This window comes from Teleopsis dalmanni, chromosome 2 (assembly GCF_002237135.1).
Source record: "Teleopsis dalmanni isolate 2A chromosome 2, ASM223713v2, whole genome shotgun sequence".
Lineage (NCBI taxonomy): Eukaryota > Metazoa > Arthropoda > Insecta > Diptera > Diopsidae > Teleopsis > Teleopsis dalmanni.
This window is the reverse complement of record NC_051847.1, coordinates 17,012,650-17,026,825: the sequence shown is the minus strand read 5'-3', so window position 1 is coordinate 17,026,825 and position 14,176 is coordinate 17,012,650. Positions and strand designations below refer to the sequence as shown.

General features: G+C 28.3%; 3 protein-coding genes across 4 annotated transcripts in view; 2 read left to right on the top strand and 1 right to left on the bottom strand.

The window, feature by feature from the left end:
• The window catches only part of LOC119686454 (serine-threonine kinase receptor-associated protein-like), a 269,963-nt gene that overhangs the window by 175,534 nt on the left and 80,253 nt on the right, over positions 1 to 14,176 (bottom strand). The gene's annotated exons all lie outside the window — the stretch shown is intronic.
• On the top strand, positions 465 to 3,405 carry LOC119686456 (eukaryotic translation initiation factor 3 subunit J-like). The gene is made up of 6 exons (XM_038101040.1): positions 465 to 505; positions 670 to 761; positions 2,485 to 2,598; positions 2,662 to 2,950; positions 3,024 to 3,157; positions 3,234 to 3,405. The coding sequence occupies exons 1-6, from the start codon at positions 490 to 492 to the stop codon at positions 3,291 to 3,293; spliced, it is 705 nt and encodes a 234-aa protein (XP_037956968.1). The 5' UTR covers positions 465 to 489; the 3' UTR covers positions 3,294 to 3,405.
• Positions 4,699 to 11,524, top strand: LOC119686444 (golgin subfamily A member 4). Of its 2 annotated transcripts, none has more exons than XM_038101027.1 (9): positions 4,699 to 4,754; positions 5,257 to 5,344; positions 5,397 to 5,578; positions 5,639 to 5,842; positions 6,342 to 6,539; positions 6,608 to 10,345; positions 10,410 to 10,481; positions 11,116 to 11,238; positions 11,300 to 11,524. In XM_038101027.1, the coding sequence occupies exons 1-9, from the start codon at positions 4,752 to 4,754 to the stop codon at positions 11,315 to 11,317; spliced, it is 4,626 nt and encodes a 1,541-aa protein (XP_037956955.1). In that variant the 5' UTR covers positions 4,699 to 4,751; the 3' UTR covers positions 11,318 to 11,524. The 2 variants fall into 2 exon arrangements, with proteins under 2 accessions (XP_037956955.1, XP_037956954.1); XM_038101026.1 differs by lacking the exon at positions 4,699 to 4,754 and adding an exon at positions 4,932 to 5,046.

The following is a 14,176-nucleotide window of genomic DNA, read 5'->3' as shown; positions in this document are numbered from 1 at the left end:
AAAAATGTTCGGTTGGGTAACAAAAAAATTTGAATCCAAATTTACCAATCGAAAATGCTATAATATACTTTTCCAATGCGCGGTCCGAGATATATGAGAAAGTTGGTAGTAATATGCATCTAAGTGCATTTATTTTAAAAAACTTTATAATTTTTTATTTTATACATAAATATATAACTTACAATTAAGCTGAACATGTGTTTCGCTACACACGTATCTATATTGTATTAAACATGTCAAATGAGTCGATAACATTTGCAAAATTCCCTCCGATAATTATTGTTAATTACAATTGCAAAAGAAGCAACACTGAACACAAAAATTTTGTAAATGTCAAAACAGTCATAAAATACACACGTTGTTGTATTGTATTCATCACATTTTAGTCAAATAAGGCGAATTTATATAAATTTATTAAGTTTCCATTAATATTTATTGGTGTTTTGTATATTAATTCAATTATAAATTTAAACTCATAAAATTACAATAATGGATGACGATTGGGGTAGGTCTACAATAAATAAAATATTAAAATTGTGTACATTGGTCGAGCGAAGCAGACTTATGACAGGGCAATATTAAGTCATTGCGTACAATTTATATCTAAATTTAGAAAATTATTACAAATATAATTTTATATTTACAATCTAATATATTTTATATATACAGAATCAGCTGCAGATAAAGAGGTTGTCATACGTCCAAAAGTAACAAATGATGTAAATAAATGGGAAGGCGAGGACGATGATGAGGACGTTAAGGTAATACATAATATAATTTATATTTTATTAAAATTTTTACCTGATTTATGTGCGTTGCATTAAACGCAGTTGAAAATTAATTCATTGTGTCCACGTGTTAACTTTTGCATATTCACAACTGCCTTCACTTTCTTCAGGTAGAAAAGAAAGTGTTTTAAAACTTGCTCTGCAGGTTTTTATTTTCTTGTGTTTGCTGAAATTGTCTGAAAATATATTTTAAACAAAAATTGCAAATATTGTTTTAATATACAATATTTGTATAAAATAAACTTGTTTAAATATATGTTTTTATTCTTGAAAAATAGATCTCAGCAAATAGCTCGATGTATTTGAGTTTGATGAGTTGCAAAAAATCGTAACTAACATTTCAATGTCACTTAATAGTAAATTCGTATTAAATTATTTATGCTTATTTATATATATAATATTAGCTTAAATGTATTTAAATTTTTATATTCAAACAATTTTTTTATTTTGTTGAAGTTGTCTTAACATCTATGTTGACTCAGAAAATGATTACTGGGTGATGATGGTATGTTAGTATATACCATCATGATATTATATTACTTTTTAATCATAATTTATATCTTTCTTTTAATATTTATAATACAAATGAAAGGCACATGTTTATTTTAATGAATTTTCGCCTTAATACGAATATTGCACTCAAGTCAAAAAAGACGTCTACTTTGTGACCGTCAGAAAATCTGTATTTTAAATATCAAAATATTAATTTTTTGTTTTTAACAAATTAAGTAAATGCCTAATTTAATAATTATTGAATTAAAAGATTTTAAAAGGGTCAAATATACAATTTTGGTTCTTAAAAGTTATCTAATTAAATTATTTATAGATGTTGTTGTTGTCGCCGTTGGGGATTTGCTTGTAAAATCCCTTTGGAGAATGGTAAATGGCACTTGATCGAGTTTTAAAAAAATAATACTTTATCAAACAGAAGTACTACACTTATAAAAAAGAGTATGAAATGATTTATACCAAAAACAAAAAATCCTTACTATCACTTAGATTGAAACCTACATTTCTTGTTCGTTTTGTAAGGGGCGAGCGATTATTGTTCATGGAACCATTATTACCATAAAATCAAATATTACTATGACTATCATTAAGATAATCTGGTATGCCTTTTCTATTTCTTATCTCTCCACTTTAGCCATTAAGGAACGGAACAATTGATTAAAATAATCCTTACTTTAAATAAAAAATTCGAACGGACTATATATATTATATTTGGTTATTCATTATCTTTAAGTTTTTAGAAAATATTTATTTTTGATTGGGTCAAAAATAAAAAAATATTGCAATTCAGTTCACTCATATTTTTTTATTTCCATCGTTAACTAAACGTCGAATTATACATTAATACAATATGTAATTATTGTAAATATTTTCGCACGAATCTTATCGCGACCTTTGACTACTCATACTTTTAAAATGCAATAAATAACATGCAAAATATAGATTTTTTTACTTTACCCTTTTTAACATTGAAAATTTTTTGTAAAATTATGCTTTGCTATTTTGGCGCTATAAGCTAGAACTTTTAATTTTGTTTAATTCAAATACATATACTAAGTTTATTTAAATTATCTTTTAATTTAAGTTTTATAATTATTATTTTTTTTATTTTTCTAAATTTTTAAGTTTTAATTTAATTACTCAAGTGAACGGAATTTTGAATTTTTTTTGTTAATTACTCAAATAGGATAGCTGGGAAGATGAAGAGGAGAAAAAAGACGAAGAGAAATCCGCACCTGCAGCCGTTCCAATTAAAACGAAACCAAATAAAGTTCTAAAGGCTAAACTTGCTGAAGAAGAGGTAAATATTTTATAATTAAATGTGATTTTTATATATCTAATATATTTTTTTTAACTTATATAGCGTTTAGCAGAAGAAGCTGAAGAGCAACGTTTAGCAAATATGACATCTGAGGAAAAAATGGCTGAAAAATTACGATTACAAAAAATTCAAGAAGAATCGGATTTAAAAAGTGCTTTGGAAACATTTGGTGTTTCTAGTATAGCTAGTGGTTTAGATGCATTTAATCCACAAAGTAAAGAAGAATTTAAAGAATTTGGTGCCACATTAAGTTGGAAATTAGCTCAATTTAAAGAATCACCACATTTTCCTCAATTTGTAGAAGAATTAGTACGTAGCATATGTGTAAATTGTAAGTAAAGTTTGTTAATAATAATAATATATTAATTAAAATAAATTAATTGCAATTTTCTGCATATTTACAGTAAGTGCTACTGATATGAAAAAAGTAAAAATGAATGTTGAAAGCTTGCACTCTGAAAAGGTGAAATTAGAAAATAAAGCAAAGAAACCTGCTGGTAAAGGTAAAGCTAAGGCTTCATTACGCACCGAAAGCGATGTAAGTATAAATAACTTAATTTAGATTAACTTTTAAATTATAATTTATTTTATTTTTTTTTATTTTTTCATAAAAGGATATTGATGGTTATCAAAAGTACGGGAATGACTATGACGATTATGACGACTTCATGTGAATGTTACTATTACGAACCAATAGCACTTGCGGAATTTCGAGATAAAGTCGTTTATTGTTTGTTATATATAATTATGATAATGATGAAAAAATTAAAATAATGTTAAATAATGTTTAAATATTAAAAAGTCATTCATATAATTTTAATTATTTTTTGGTAAACATTTTATTACAAAATTATTTGTATATTCATTTTGTATAAATTAATAGAAATAAATAAACTTACTACTAAATAAAACTATATAAACTTAAACTTCTGGTATTTTTCATTTTGATATATTGATTATTGTATATAAGTATTTTCTCAAAAAAATTTTCCTTTTTTATATGATATAAAATATATATAAGCAAATATCTAATTTCATTATTGTAATTAGAGTTTAATTATTGTAATTAGTTTCATTCTTAACTTATGTTGTGATATAATTACATAAGTTGGTGTTGCTAAGAATCCGAGGGTCTGTGCGGGATGTATTGAAATCAATGAGTTTAACCTGTCTATTATATAGTCTCTTCATGTCCCCTGCTTTACAAGTCTATTCAGTCTATCTATATCAGTAATAACAAATATATTCATATTAAACTAAATGCATCACATTAAAAGGATGTGGGCCACATTTATATATATCGCTAACTTAATCGTTCTTGCAGAATCAGTATTAAACAATAATTAACTCAGTTTTGTAGTTCAAAGGCTTCGCATACATTTTATTTGGTGGAAATTAATATATAAATATATGTATTAAAAACGGTAGTGTAGTTCATAACACAGGCTTAAAATATTGTACCTGCTAAAGGTATTCCACAACTTGACTTTACGGACTGCGCGATATGGTGCGAATGAAGCGCGGCGTGTTTATTAGAAGTTAACAACATTTTCTTGATTTCTAATTAGCCTTTAATAACAAGGTTATTGTTAAAATTGAACCACAAAAAAAAATCGAAAATGATAGACAAGATTTTAAAAATTTATAAAAATATTACAATATGTTAAAAAGTTATATATTGTAATAATATAATCCAATTAAAACTAATTATTATTAATATATGCTCAAAAAAAATTAAAGATAAAATTGTGAATGCAAAATTTTTACAAGTCCCCATATATCCTTGTTATTAATCATAGCTGTGGATTCGCTATATTACTTGGTTCTCAATTAACACTACTACCAATAAGCTTTTATTCAAGCATAAAGTAAAAGTTTGAATGACATTCTTAATAAAAACTTATAAATTATGTTTTTTATAAATTATTTTAAAAACTTTTTAAATATTAATATAAGATAAATTTTATTCATTTTTCTATTCTTAATCTAATATACATATTTCAATACACTTTAATATGAACTGAAAACGTGTATTGATATTAAATCACTGTAAATCATATTTTTTCTAACATTAAAAAATAAATAATAATAAATAATTAAATGAAGGAAAATATGCTGTCATCTTTCTTTCAATGGTAATATTGTAATTTTTCGCTACAGTGCCACCAAATACAACTCTGGGTGTAAGAAAAAAATGGCAAAACAAACAAGATAAAAAACTTAATTAAATTGCTATTGACGACTTTTTCTTACACGTATATATGAAGGAATTTTGATTATATTTGTGTATTTTATATATATTTTTTAAAAACTTAATTTAATTTGTGCACTTTTAAAATTACATAAAGTATGTTTGCAAATTTAAAAAACAAATTAATTGAAGAAGTCAAATCTTCAAAGTTTCAGCAATTTGCGAGCGCAGCACAGGTGAATTGAAAAAAGATCAAAATATAAAAAAAAAGAGAAGTAGAAAAAAAACCTAAATAAAAACAATTCAATATGAATGCAACAACAATCAATTAAATCAAATATAATCAATATTGCATGTATGAATTGAATGCAAGTGAAAACAAATTAATTTTAAATATTATTGAAAAATTTCATATAATTAAATGAAGCAACATATTTCTTCTGTAGGCTGCAGTCTCCTCATCCACAAGTACGACACCCAGCTCTGACTCGACAGCAACAACAAATGAAAATTTTTTTAGCATAACTGAAGAAGGTAACAAATAATTTTTTTTATGTAAATCAATTTAACAAAAGTAATTTAACAGATACACCGCAAAACTCACCTCATAAGGAACATAAACTGCCACTTGGTGCTACACGTGCACGACCCCCTACACCGCAAAAATTAAATAATGGCACTGGTGCAATCCCACGTACACGTAAATTATCCAATTCATCAATGGCAAGTGATGTTTCTTTTCGTTTGCCTTCTTATGAAGCAACTGCCGTAGGTGTTTTGCTATATTGTGTAGCATAATTATTTAAATTATATTTCCTTCTATTCCAGGTTTATCATTTGCAATCAGATTGGGATGCATCAGGTAGTGAAATGGATGATTCCGCTTCGACAACAAAACTCGATATTATATCTAAGGAACAATTATATGACGCATACAGAAAATCTATAGATCGGTATCATAAATACCGCTGTCGCTACACAGATTTGGCAAAAAAATATAAGGACTTGGAACGTGACAGTGCCAAAGCCAGAGTAAGTTCATTAATATTTCACAACTTATAAACTTATTATAAATTTTAATTAATGTATTTAACAATTCAATACAACACAATGCGCACATTCTATGTTTTTTTATTAGTTACAACTTATTAACAAGTTTAACATTCCTGAATTCCAAAATGTTTCTCATTGAAGTTCTATAAATCAACTACTGTTAAATTTTTATCATCAACCATATTTGTTTGATATAAACCAATTCTATTTGTTTTTTAAATTTTATCCATTACAAATATTCTGAAAGCGCTCTTTAGCTGACACCGACGGAGACAGCAGAGAACTGCTTAAAAGAGCTGTCCATTATGGAAAATTTACTTAATAAAAACTAAACACTATTAGTATTTTACTACTAAGTGAGAACGTTCGTTTAGCCACGTATTAAAACAATTATTTATTTCTTTATATTGTATCATATTCATATTAAATTATATGTGTTATATTTTATTAATTTGTTCCATTTATATGCTCTTTTCAGTCGGTACTTGTCGAGACACAAGATAAAGCTATTCGACGTATCAGTGAACTACGTGAGCAATGCACTTTAGAGCAACAAGCAAAGGCTCATCTTGAAGAAGCGTTACGTATAGAGATGGATGATCTGCAGTGTAAGATGCAAGCGTATCAAACGAAGCTTTCACTACTTGGTGAAAATCCAGAAAATGTGTCATTGCAAGTAAGTTAAAATTAATAAACATATTGTAATCCAATAAATATTGACACTGTATTTCTGCACACTTACAGGAAGTGAATGGTACAATAAGCAAAAATAATTTAATTGACTTAGACAGTATAACAGAAAATGAAACACAGGATAAACTATTAAAACTGGAACGTCAACTGCAGGAACGCGATATGCAACTTGAGCAAATGAATAAAAAGTTGAACGAATCAACAACAAGTATAGAACTGTTGAAAAAACAGGAAGAAGAAAATGTTCTACTTTTAGCTCAAACAAAGCAAGCGATACATTCTGAACTGGAAAATAAGGAAAAAGAAGTTCAAACGCTGACGGAAACGCTTAAACAGAAACAAACTGAATTGCAACTCGTAAAAGATTCTGAGGCACTTTTAAATTCGCAACTTATAGAGTTCAAGGAATTGAAAGAAACTGTGAAAAAAATTTTGTTAAGTAAACAAGAGTTGGAAGCAAAAGTTATAGCCAGTGAGCATAACTTAAAGCAACTTAAAGTACAGCATGAATTGAAAGAGACGGAATTTATAGATGCGGAAAAAAAAATTGCTGAATTATTGAAGGAACTTGAACGGAATAGTTCTAATATACAACAGCAAAATGAACAACTAAGCCAGATAATGCAACGCTTTGATAATCAGGACAATATAACTAAAGGCGCAAAAAGTGAGAATGATTACTTTGCTTCCCTTGTGGTTACACTTGATGCCAAATTACAGGAGTATGAAGCAAAACTAAAAGAACAGGAACAAGCTCTGACGAAAAGCAGTGAAACTGATAATATAAGAGATGATGCACTTAAAGTAGACCAACTTAAAAAAGAATTGGAGGATTTAAAATTACAAAAAGACATTCAGGACCAGCACATCCAAAAATTGGAAGCTGAAATTAGAGAATCTAAAGAGCAAACTGTGAATAATGAAAATCAAGCAGTCAATGTACTTAAGGAGGAAATAAGTAACTTAAATAAAAGTTGGAAAGAACAAGTAGATCATATCAGTGAGGAACTTGCCATCAAAGATAAAGAACTTTCTGGAACAAATAGTAAATTGACAAAACAAAAGAAACAGTACGATAACTTGCAAAATAAAGTAAAAAATCAAAACGAGGAAATTGAAAAATTGAAAATCGAAATTAATAAACACGAGGAAAATTTACAAATGATGTTAAATGACTCGAAACAAGTTGAGATTGAGAAGAAACAACTGGAGAGTCAAGTCACAAACATCTTACAAGAAATCTCACAAATGGAGAACCAAATGAGTTTAGTACAACGTTCTCATGCTGAATTGGAAAAAGAGAAGGTTCTATTAGAAACTCATATTGAGCATATGCAGCAAGAAACATTAAATGCTGCTGAGGGTACACAGCGCTGGCGCGAACTTCTCAAAGACACCGAAGAAAAATTGAAGCAGGCAGAAGGAAAACTACAAAATGTTCAAAGTGAAAACTCGCAATTGGCTGAAAAGAATTGTTTACTTGAAGAGAACACAAATCGCTTGGAAAAGTTACTGACTGAAAAGGATCGTTATGAAGCGGTTGAATCGACAAACATGAGTGAAATACGTGGTAAGCTGGAAACAGCGGAGAATACTATACAGAAACTAAATGAGAAAATGTCACAAGTGTTTGATGAAAATTCGCATATGCAGAATGCGCAGGAACTAATGGATCACGATTACCGAACACTACAAGATAAATACGATTCTTTAGAAAAGGAAAAACTGTTACTAGAAGACGCGCATAATAGCTCATGCAGCGATTTACAACGTCTTAGAGAGGAAACATCGTCTATTGAAAGGAAACTAGAGGAAATGGAAAAACATTTACGAGAATCTGAGATTAATTTAAGCGAAGAGGAAAGAATATCGAAAAATCGTTTAGAAGAAATTGAAGCTTTAAATTCACAATTAAGCGAAATAAGAATAACACAATCTGATGATGATAAATTAAGAGATTTACTAACAGAAAAGCAGAAACAGAATGAGGCATTAATACAAAAAGAACTGGATTTCATGGCAAAAATAGAAGAGAGTGAAAATAGAGCTAATTTATTAGAAAATGAAGTGAAAAAGTTATCAGATCAAATTAAAGATATCGACAGTTCTAATGAAAACCAAGTGGAGGCTCTTCAAACAGAATTATTAACATTAAAAGAAGTTCTAAGAGAAAAAACAGAGGCAAATAATGAATTATTATTAAGAATGCAGGATTATGATAATATTAAAAGTTTACTAGAAACCACACAAGCAGAAGTAAGCACTTTTGGCCAGTTAAGAAAACAAGTTGAACTTGAATTAGAACAAAAACATAATTTGTTGGAAGAACGAAGTAAAATTATAGAAGATTTACAGAAACAATTGGGTGATGATGTACAAGTAAAAGAACGTTCTCTTGAAGTTGAGAAAGAAATTGAAGTACTGCGTAAAACAGAAACAGATATGCGTGCCGAATTGTCCACTGTCAAGAAAAATCACACTCAACAACTCAATGATATGCAATTGAAATTGCTCCGTTCTACAGAAGATGTGGAAACATTGCACGAAAGCAATGATGCCATCCAACTCGAAATGGATCAATTAAAAACCAAACACCAATTGCAGATGCAAAAATTAGAAAATGAGTTAAAGAACCTACAGCTAGAGCATGAAAGACTTAATACAGAATATCAAAACATTAGTGTGGATAGTGAGAAACTGGAGGAATTTGAGCAGTTAAAACTCGAAAATGAATACCTATACAAACATACTAAACAGATTCAAGATGAGCTGGACCAGCATAAAACGGAAGCACTTGAAAAACTGCAAGAGTCAAATGATACAAAAGAAAAATTAAAGTCTTTGCAATGTGAACTTTACGTACTTAAAGAAAATGCCGAAAAGCATGACGAAGAGATAAAAGCAAAGGATCTTGAAATGTGTGCAATAAAAGAAACTTCCGAACATTTGAAAAAAACGCTGGAGGATGAACATGTTGAACTTGTGCGTCAAACTGATCATGCGAAATATGTAACGGAACAGAATGACGCAGTACAAAAGGATTTATTGCACACCCAAATGTTGTTGGCCGATGTTGAACAGAAACTGCAAACGGTAAAAACGGAACTAGAAAAAACTCAACTGAACAAGTCTGATGAAATAAAAGCCAAAGAAATTCTAGTAGAAAACTTACGTGCGGATTTAGATCGTAATTCACAAACTATAGATGGGCTCAATAGAGAAGTGAGTGAATTGAAAACAGCATTGGAAGAAAAACAAAAATTACAAGAGGAAATCAAAGCACTTAAAGTAGAAATAACAGAACGTACCAATACTCAGAAAGGAGGTAATCCTTTCAGTGAAACAGAAACAACAAAAATGGCTCATAGTGATTTAGATCATTTACGCAAAATCAATGAGTGCTTGCAACGTGAATTAGAAGACTTAAAATATACATCGAAGGCAGATATATCTAGTTTGCAGCAAGAACTGGAAGATATGCAAAGCAATGCAGCGCTAATGACAGAGGAACTGAGGGATTTAAAAGAAGCTAGCAAAGCCCAGTCTAACGATACAATTAATTTAAAACCCCAACCGCATACCAATGTATCTGCAAATGGTAGTGAGTTTGAAGATGAAAGAGTAGCACTCGAAGCAAAATTAAAATCAATCATGAGTGAAGTGCAAGATGTGTCCAACCGTAACATCTTTCTGGAACAAAAATGTGAAAATTACCTTATACTAGAGCAATCAAACGAACGGTTGAAGCTGCAAAATGCGAAGCTGTCACGACAATTGGATGAGACTCTGGTATGTTTGTCATAATCACTGTAGATAGTAGAACTTAATAGTGTTTTTTTCTTCTGTTTCACAGGTATCGATGCAACATAATGAAGGCATAACTGCGAATACAGAATTTGAGTACCTTAAAAATATAATGTTTCAGGTAAATAACATTACTCTGGGCATAGTTTACATAGATTTCTATTATATGATTAGATATTATTATATAGAGTTTATATAGAGTTATACATTTTGTGATTTCAAAAGTAAACGTAGATAAAATTTCGATCAAATTTTTATATTAATATATTGTATGAACCTTACCATTTGGTGTGAAATACAAGTATTCTTAACGGGATGTCTAAAAATACTGAACTCTTTTACAATAATTTTTGGTGACTTGTCGCCACATAACATTAACAACCGTTGCTCTTAGCCAGCTCACAAGAACAAAACACTATATTACATAGGAAATTTTTCAAGTTCAACGGTTCTCAAACGATCTATATTGTTGTTGCAGCCCGTTTGTTGCTGTGGAATGTAAAATAGGTTGTTCTTGCAATTAAACAATGTAGTAAATTTAAACAATGTGGTAAATAATACAACTATTTGAATGAAGAGACAACTTCTTAGGAAACCTTTTGAAGAGAGCATTGAAGAAAAGTAGAATACAGAAAACTTGGATACCAGACACCGGTTGTAGTGCCGATGATATTAATAATATATTTAATAATATACGTATATCTTTCATTATATATTCAATAGAGTTGTTACATTGCTTTTTCTTCTTTTTTTAGTATTTAACTGGCTCAGCAAATGGCAACAATGAAACCTTAGTGAAGGTAATCTCAGCGGTACTTAAGTTCTCTCCACAGCAAACTCAAGTAGCTCTCGAAAAAGAGCATCAACGACGTTCCTTGGTAAAAATAGTATGCTTTTCAGAAATAAAACTAGTTAATTAATAATAATTATTTTTTTTAGATAAACAAAATTCTATAGCATGAAATGGAGCCTATTTTAAGCATTTGGTAGCAATAGTTTGTGTTAGTTAAGCAAACAACGAAAGAAGTGAAATTACTTTATATACCATACATAAACTAATCACATAAAGTACCTTAATAGCATGAGATCAATATCTTTTATTGTTGCAATAGTTTGTTTTTTAGTTTTTGTATATAACAAAAAACAAAAAAAAAAATTAAAATGCTTCATTAATTTTTTTGAAAACAGCAACAAAAGCTAAAGAAAGAAAGAAAGCATTTAAGAAAAATTATAAATGATAAAAATTATAAAAATATAAATTATAGTTATAGTTTTTCTTTTTTTTTGTTAAAACAGTTATTTTCTTTAAGTTCAAAATTTTATAATTAACAGATACTTATTATATTAATTAGCTAATTAAATCGAAATTTAATTTCGTTTATCAAATGTTTTATTTATTTTATAAACTTATTAATGCTTATATGAATAATGTAAAAATATATAAACATTAAAATATCATATTAAGTTATTAGATTTTTATAAACAACCGAGTTGAAATATCCCGCCATAAGGAGGAAGTCGAAAAATTTCTAAACGCCGGCATTATAAATCTTTTTAAAGCTAGCTAAATATTACAATTTTATTTTTAATTTTTACGTATATTTAAACTGTTCAGATAAGCATTAATTAGCAAAAATAAATATTTCAAAACAGTAAACTTTAAAAAAATTCACAAATATTTATATATTATAAATTGTGCAATTCTTGTAAATTTATTGTATTTTTATTTTTAAAAGTTTCCTTTTAGGCTAAAAACAATTTATAAAATTTGTATTTAAAATTAAATATATATATATCATTATATTTTAAGCTAAAAGAAGTTTGTATTCTATATTATCTAGTAATTAATACATTTTTACACATTATTAGTTATAATTAGGTTCAAGAGCTTTCTTATTAAACTCGATTATATTAATTGTTAATATCCCAACCGACAATTGATAATGCATACATCACAGTTAATATACTGTTTATTTTTATTGAGTATGGTACGCTATATACCGAAGCTCAAGTAATCTATTGTTTCAAATTCAATTATTTTTTATTAAGCTTCTAAAGATCGTAAGCATCTTTTACGGTTTTGTTTTGTTCTAATGTTGTCTGAAAAAATTTTTCTCGGAAAAAGTTACCGACTGTGGATTCAAAGCACTAAATGAATATATTGAACAAATTGATTCCATATATGGCATGAATCATATTCGAAGTATATCCGAATGTTTATATAGTAACCAGAATCATATGCACAGCTTCAGTCAGTACAGCGTCTGCGGAAAGAAGCTTCTCAAACTTAAAATTGATTAAGACCTATTGGCAAGTCTATAAACTGAATCGAAAATAGCAACTGGTGGAAATTATGATATAATTTTAAAAAAAATTGAGTGAGGCTAAAAATAGGAAAATTTATTTATTTTTATTTTTGTTTATTTTAATTTGATTAGCAATAAAACTTTCATACATCCTTCGTCGTATTAAAAAGGGGCCTCGCAATTTTCCAGAGTTGGTCTAACTCCGCCACTGATCATACTATCTATGTCTTATTTTTTTTATGTAAGTTGAGCATGGTGTCATCAACTCCAAGAAAACATTTTTTTATTTTTAGTTGTAATATTTATGTATTAATGTATATAGTTATTTTATGTATGACAAGATTTTCCAATGAAAGTCTTATTTTTCTACATGAAAACTTCAGCAACTAAAATAATCGTTAATACTGAATATGAAAAAGTAGATATGAATCGGTATAACACAGGTTGGCGAGCGAAGCACATAGTTTATTATAAGAAAGAAAGTATAATAAACCTATTAATGTTAATCATTACTTCATCTGGTAAGTTCACAAAAGAGTTTATATATTCCAGATAACCATATTCTGTGAGAAAAGAATTTCCGAAAACAAAAGAATACAAATATCGTGAATTTGTTTTCAAATGAATATTGTTTTAAATAAATTAAAATACAAGTGTATATTTTTATTTTTTATTTTCAACGTAAAATAAATTTATAAATTTCAATCATATTAATTTTTTTTAATAAATCGTTAAAGAATATTTTTAATATATATTTGGTTTATTTATAATAGTCTCCCATTCATTTCTTGTGTGACGAAGAAGAAAACTTTGTAAAGCGTTTTTCACATCGTAGCCTTCTTTGCCTGTTAGGTTGATTTCGCTTAAAATCAAAAAGCATTTTTTTTGATCAAATCTTCGTAAACGTATTATGGCTTTAACAACCGCTCCTCGAACAAGATCATCATCCACTTTTAAAAATAATAATATCTTATTAAAATATGTCTCCATATCATTATGGTGTAATGGAAATTTCTTAATAACTGTTGAATATACTGCTAAAAACACCGCTATACGGTTGTTGAGGCTGTTAATATGGAATCCAACATTGCTTTGTATGTGTTGGTTAACTGTATTAATATATTCGTTGAACATTGGATCAAAATGTGGTTCAATAATTTTCTTGATGGTTTGGTTGTGATCTTCAAATTGGCAAAATAACGCAAATGCGTATGGTAGTTGTGCGCAGTTTATTCCATTTCTAAGTTTATCCATCAAATTATTAAGGACATAATTACTATCCGGATGCCATTGCTTGAAATAGAGAAAGAATCGCAATGTTGAAAGTAAATCCTTATCTTTTTGATTGCTCATGTTATATCTAGTACACATAAGTCGATGTATTGCAACCAATAACACCGGCTCTTCATCAATAATGGAGCGAGTTCTTCGGGAAGGCAGTAGCTTTGGGTACTTTAATAAAATTTCATATACAATTGCTGAGAACCTCGAATAATAAAAGAGAACATTG

Coding starts and splice junctions, on each gene's coding strand:
- LOC119686444 (XM_038101026.1), top strand. CDS start 4,969: ATGTTTGCAAATTTAAAAAACAAATTAATTGAAGAAGTCAAATCTTCA. Junction 6,540..6,607: donor CAGAAAATGTGTCATTGCAA/GTAAGTTAAAAT, acceptor GCACACTTACAG/GAAGTGAATGGTACAATAAG. Junction 10,346..10,409: donor GACAATTGGATGAGACTCTG/GTATGTTTGTCA, acceptor TCTGTTTCACAG/GTATCGATGCAACATAATGA.
- LOC119686456 (XM_038101040.1), top strand. Junction 762..2,484: donor ACGATGATGAGGACGTTAAG/GTAATACATAAT, acceptor TTACTCAAATAG/GATAGCTGGGAAGATGAAGA. Junction 2,951..3,023: donor ACGTAGCATATGTGTAAATT/GTAAGTAAAGTT, acceptor GCATATTTACAG/TAAGTGCTACTGATATGAAA.